The sequence below is a fragment of the Ovis aries genome, chromosome 7 (genome assembly GCF_016772045.2).
Source record: "Ovis aries strain OAR_USU_Benz2616 breed Rambouillet chromosome 7, ARS-UI_Ramb_v3.0, whole genome shotgun sequence".
Taxonomy (NCBI): domain Eukaryota; kingdom Metazoa; phylum Chordata; class Mammalia; order Artiodactyla; family Bovidae; genus Ovis; species Ovis aries.
The window spans coordinates 71458594-71465105 of NC_056060.1; the positions used below are offsets into that span (position 1 = coordinate 71458594).

Sequence of the window (6512 nt, forward strand, 5' to 3'; positions counted from 1 at the left end):
TGCAAAAGAGCAGGAAATGATTTAGCAACTAAACAACAACAACATTCTGTCATTTACTATGAGTAGGAAGTGATGGAGCTCTCATTTTGGATTCTTTAATAAAAATGGAATATGTCTTTAACTTATTAAAATCATAGCAAGACTTCATCAAGTCTTCCTTTGAGAATATTCAAGTGCCCCCATTGAAATGACTATGACTGCCTTATCCAGAGGCTGTGCTTTTGTTGTAGAACACTGCTTTCATTGACTTTTGAACAAAATTGGGCAAAACAGAATGAATTTCTCCCTCATCAGTCTTGATGACTTTCTAAAACCTCATGCATTTTGATGGTTAAAATTAATGAAACTGTATAATAGTGTTAAGCACCTTGGACTTTCAGAACAACGGCCTTCTAGAAGAACAAAGTATCATAATTAATGACACGTCATTCACAGTTTTCATCAGTAATGTAAGGTTTCAGCCACTTTAATAGGAATTCAGTTAAGAACTCAATGCAGAGAGAAAGGCTATTAGAGGAGGTGCTGTACAGTAATATCTTTTGCTTCTAAGGAAAAAGGTAAATCACACTAAAACTCATCAAAAAGACTAGCTGAGAGGTTCAGAAGGAGGTGAGCTACCATCCACTTACTGAATTTCTCCAAGGTTTGTCATCAGTGAGGTCACTGGTGGGCTCTGCTCTCTGCAGTGGGTTCCAGTGGGTTCCAGTCACAGCCAAGTCTCCCCCTTCTGGACACCCTGCTTCATGCTCCAAACTGCACCTTTTTTTCTTTTTTTTTTTCCTTTCGTTTCTCCTCTTGCTCCACATCCCCAGTCTACGTTAGGTTTCACTGCCTCGGGGTCTTCATTGTGCTATGCTGAGCTGCTCAGCCAAGTGCATAAATAAAGAAATGACACCTTGCTGTGGTGAACTAATTTACATCATTACCACTAACAGTGAGAATTATAACGCCAGGTGGCAAACCAGTGGGGAAGTATTTTTCCCTGAATACACGTTGTTAGTCTTATCAAAGAAACCATGGGGGATGGTAGTATATAGTGAGTCAACAACTGTTTGTAATTTTTGCAGATTCTTTACACAAAAATACTACTCTCGGGTAAAATCTCTCTGGGAACTTAATATATTTCAGTCAGATTCACTGAATGACTTTCTTAATGACACTTTATGTGACTGCTTTTGTTAGAGGGAAATTATGAGAAATTCTCCTGGGGGGAAAAAATTGAAGTTAAAAAAATTCAATTTTGTCATCTAAATCAGTCAGCTATGTTTTATCTGTGGGAAAAAATCTAGGGTGCAAAGAAATGCCTGATGAAAATAAAGGAAGAGGGCATTTACTATTATTACAGTTACTTGTACACAGTAACTGATATACCCAGGGGCATATAAGGAATTGATTACATTACAGCTCTACCAATAACTCTGAGAGTTTGCTCAAGACTTTTGAGATCCCCAATGACGAGAAGAGGGCACAGATACCATGATGCAGAAAGGGTTGTGGTTATATAGTGTGAAGTGGTACTTATTACTAAAGAAAATCTCAGACTGTTTTTCTGTCTCTGATTTGAAACAACTGTCTAGTCCTTGAATTGTTGACTTGATTCTGGAGATTCTTGGAAAGTCTTTGTTATATTATTCTGTACGGGGAGTTCCCGCCAACCACATTAGTTTCTCTTTTGTTTGTGGTTTACTTTACAAAGTAGATCAAAGCACATTTTCAGTCCAATTGTTGAGGTTCACTTTTCAGTCTCATTCCAGACAACACAACTCTAGCTAGGAAGCATTTACTAGACAACATGAGACTTCAAACCCAGCTAGAATCCAGAGATACTAAACAAAACGCTACAGTGCAGGAAAATGTTTCATCTTTTGTTTTCACAGTTTCTGAAGTTTTGTAGTCCAAAATACCCAATAAATAATTGTAATTTAGAATTTGGGTAAAATGCAGAAATGGAGAAGTAAGATTGCTGCAGTTACATTCTTTAGTAACTTAATACTAAATATTATTAAAAATTGACCACATTTTACTAAATTCAAACAACAGTCAAGGATTGTCTGATTCATACTACATGTTGATATTGATGTAAGTTCAAATTCTGTGTTAGGAAGTTAACACTGAAAGATTGAGTTCATTTGAGCTTTATTCTGAAAGGCAATTTTCTTGCTGCAGTATAAATCTGCTAATAACAAATGAGCAAAGTGGATGGTAGCTGGTAACTTTAAACGTTTGTGGCTTTAAGATCATAGTTCAAAAGGATTAAGCAAATGTGATAACAAAGGTAACACAAATATAACCTTTATTCTCTTTCAAAAACCCAAAGAGGACCTGGAACCATATTCATTGATTTAATCAGAATACCTTTAATTTTGTAGACTCATTTAAAATTTTATAGCAATGAATACTGTAAAAATGATAGTAATATACATGGTTCTTCTCAACTAAGTAGTAAAAAAAATGTGGTAAATTATAAAGAAGCAACTACTTGATCAAAAATTCATGATAAATAAAAATTACTCTACATACATATGATCATATATACACAGCCTAAAATCACACTACAAAATCTGGCAGTAAAACTGTGTCATATTCAGGAGTTGGGAAGCCAACATACTGGGATTATAATATATTTTTTGGTTTATGTAAATACTGGGACAGAATCTCTTAAGTCACAACTGTTCCAGAAGATCCAACAGATGTCAGCGAACATGCATGTTGTCTATGTCTGTTATTTTTCAAAGAACCAGAAGAATAAAATAAAATTAATATAAATTATTCAGTACAATTCAATATTTCTGTGACTCAATTAAAACAAAAACCAAAAAACTTCAAAGTATTGCCCTGCCTTATGCCGCTGCTGCTGCTGCTAAGTCGCTTCAGTTGTGTCTGACTCTGTGCAACCCCGTAGACGGCAGTCCACCAGGCTCCCCTGTACCTGGGATTCTCCAGGCAAGAACACTGGCAAGAGCAAAAATTGTACTAACTGGAAAGTAGCCATAATAGGGAATAGGCACTAAGAGTTCTGATAGAATACCGAGTAACTGTTTGCTTTCAGCAAATAAACTTGTGCAGATGATCTCACTTTTTAAAGTTCTTTTGCCATAAAAGGGTTTTTAAAAATTCTATTATCTTACAGTAACTTTATATACCAATATATTAAAAGGAGTTTAGAGTAGTCAAAGTTTAACATTATCTCAATGGTTCAAATAATTTTTGAGTCTAGTTTACATAAGACTAATTTCTTAGCATTCACTTCAACATATTATTAAAAACAAACATGGTTCATTTGAGAACATTAACTTTTTTTAGACACAAGGGAAAAGGTATGAACAACATAAGCATAAAAAAATCACTAAGCATAAAAAATCATTTAGATGACAAGACTGAGTCACAATATGACTTTAGGAAAAACATTTTCCCTCTAAGGTCCCCTCCAGCTATCTGATTCTAAGGTTAAAACCTGCCCACTGAATTGTACAAACTGACCTGACATTTTCAAGTCTCTACACAGTACCTGGCAAAAAAAAAAAAAAAAAAAAATCAATTTCTTGCACTAAAATATCAAATGAATTGTTGCAAAACCCGGCTCTGCAAATCTGTATGCCAACTAGCTGTTTTCACTACTCTGCATGTTACAGAGAGCTTCCTATGTTCAAGGAGGAGTGAGACCAAACTGGGAACATTATGCTTGTCACTGCCCCTGGGAAAAGATGACCACCTGAAAACCTGGACGGGCAGTGATGGAGTCACACCTAGCCTCAGACATATAAGGAAATAGGCAACAGTATCCTACTTGCTGCCTGGTTCAGGGCACTGATTCCTTTGAGGGAATACAGAAGGAATCTCCAGATGGGTTTGTTAAAACTGCAGCTTCGAGGGGCTCACTAAAGCCTTAATGTGTCAGAATTTCTGGGGATGGGGCCTTCTAATCTATCTACATTTTAAAACAGCATGTTCTCCTCCCCTTCTCCATGCCTCTGCTGGTTATTTGTAGGCTTCACTCTCTACACTTACCCCCACCCCCCAAGAAAAGAAAACCACTGTACTACAGTGGTTAAAGCTCTAGCTTCAGAGTCAGAATCAGAACCAGGAGCCAATGAGTAGCTGTTAGATCTCGAAAGAGTTCTTTGACATCTACAGGTCTGTCTCTTCATCAGATGGAGTTTGAATAAGAATGTATAAGCAAGCGTCCATTCCTCGCTCAAAGAACCTAACATGTCCACTCGTGAAAGAGATGGGGGAAATTTGTAGGAATGTCTCGCTCTAGCAGTTCAAACACCCTAAAAGAGCCTGGAAGCGCCTGATCAGGTGTCAATTTCTCTCTCTCTGGTCCCCTCATCCACAATAGGAGGCAGTGTGAGGCGAAGTTGGAATTGGGTGACAGTCGAGAGGGAGAAACCTAAAGAAGTTTGCAAGAGTTTTGGCAAGGAGCAGAAAGGGTACTTTGAAAGCAGGAATCACTCGTCGTCCTCCTCGTCCTCGTTCTGGTCCTGGTAGCGAATGTAGACGACCAGCATGACAAAGCCCACGAAGATGCAGAGGGAGCCGACCAGCAGGTAGGCGATGCCCAGGAATGGATTCTTGCCGCCCATCCACGAGATGCTGCTGAAGATGAGGCGTTTGTGGCCGCTGAAGGCGCGCACCGGGTAGTTGTAGGTGATGTTGACGCGGTAGGCGCCCCGCGGCAGCCCGGCCGAGTAGTTGCCCTGGCGGATGCGCGCGTACAGCTTGCGGAACGTGGGCAGCGCAGCGGTGCGCATCCACACCACGAAATCCTGGTTGATGAAGCCGGTGTTGTTGGGGTCGGGGCTCAGCTCGTAGACCGGCCGGTGCCAGTTGGGCGGGGGCGCGGTGCCCCGGAAGGCCAGCGCCAGGCTGCCGTTCACCAGCGGCGGGTTGCGGAACTTGACGTGGTAGTCGGTCCACCAAGCGATGCCGGTGCGGTCGAGCGGCACCTCGACGTAGGGCCCGTTGGGCTGGCGCTGGTGCCACAGCGAGAAGGAGTCGTTGAAGAGGCTGTTGGCGATGGCGCCGCAGGGCGCGATGGGCAGGCCGGCCGCGCTGTACTGGTAGGGGGCGCACTCGTTGACCGGGTGGCGCAGCGAGCTCGGCAGCCCGCTCAGCTGCGAGTCGTCGCGGGACACGCCGTAGCGCCGGTTGTTCTGGTAGAAATTGGTCAGCTCGTAGTAGAGGTACACGGGGCCCTGGAAGAGCTCGGGCAGCGAGAAGTACCAGGCGCACGAGCAGGGGGGCGGCGGGGCGCGGCCCTGGCCGGCCGTAGCGCACACCGAGCAGTTGCCGGTACCCGGGTCGCCGGTGTAGTCGTACGCGAGCTCCTTGATGCCGTTGGAGGAGTAGTAGAGGCCCAGGCCCAGGCCGATGAAGGCCAGGCCGGCGCAGAAGAAGAGCGGCAGCGCGATGCTGGCCGACAGCAGCGGGTGCCAGGCGGGGAGGCGCTGCTGCGTGAACGCGGTGTTGTCGGGCTGGTGGGCGCCCCGGGCGGTGGCGCTCCAGGTCATGGCGCCGCGCGGACCCACGGAGGGGCGCTCGGGTGCTGCGGCCCGGCGGGGTGCCTCGCCCTCCGCGCTGGGCGAGCCTGGGGCTACTCCCGGGGCGGTTTCCGCTGGCTCAGGTGAGTTCTGGCCCCGGCCCGGCCTCAGGCCCCTGCACAGGTGAGTCTTGGTACCAGGTTCTTCTGGCGGTGGCTGGATCCCCTCAGTTCCGCCGCGGCCCAGGTGCTCGACCGGCTCCGCCCCTGCGGGTAATCGCAAGCCGCGCCCCGCCTCTTCTGGGGTGAGTAGGGCGGGCGTTCCCTTCCCTCACCTGGCGGATCCAGGGTTCGCTTGTCCTCTCGATTCAGGTGGGTCCGGACACCAGCTCCTCCTCCTCGAGGTGAGTGGCGGCCCCAGGCTGCTTCTGAGTGGCTCCTACCTTGCTCAGGTACTTCTTCCCTTCCGCTTTCTATGTGACCAGAGTGCCTGGGCCAGTCTTGCCCGAAATCATAGAAGCTGCAGCTTCTAGCACAAAGTTCCACTGAGGGATTGCATCGTGCGTCCTGGAGCCTTGAAGTTTACAGGTAATTAATCCTCTTTTATCTAAAAGGCGGGACCAGTGTCTCTAGCGACTCTTGTCTTTGTAGGTTAATTTAAGGACCCTTTTCAGTTATCTTTCAGGGATAAATGTTAATGTCCGAAGAATCACACTGTAGTAAATCTGTTTGGAATTCCATGCCTGCATTCAAATTCTAGCTTTTTTTTTTTTTTTTTTAAAGGGAAAATGATTTTCCAGCTAGGTGCCCCAATCTGGCTGTAGGACTAAAAAAAGTGAAAAGTTCTCTAAAAATAAAATGACACTTAGAGAATTAAAGATGCAAGAGGTTCAGAGCCTTTAAATATCTCTAGCTGCTGGAGAAACCGAACAAACAGAAAAATGCACTTACATGTAATTTCTTTCTCTTTTCAGATTGTTTGCCTGACTGGGGGGAAAAAAAAGCCTTATCCAAAGTACCAAAAGACCTA

The 6512-nt window shown here is 44.6% G+C and overlaps 1 protein-coding gene across 1 annotated transcript; it reads right to left on the reverse strand.

Moving 5' to 3' along the window:
* Positions 1-2119: 2119 nt before the first annotated feature.
* Positions 2120-5734, reverse strand: TMEM30B (transmembrane protein 30B). Its single transcript, XM_042253072.2, has one exon. It carries the CDS (start codon positions 5511-5513, stop codon positions 4452-4454), a length of 1062 nt encoding a protein of 353 aa, XP_042109006.1. The 5' UTR covers positions 5514-5734; the 3' UTR covers positions 2120-4451.
* Positions 5735-6512: the final 778 nt, after the last annotated feature.

Coding starts and splice junctions, on each gene's coding strand:
- TMEM30B (XM_042253072.2), bottom strand. CDS start 5,513: ATGACCTGGAGCGCCACCGCCCGGGGCGCCCACCAGCCCGACAACACC.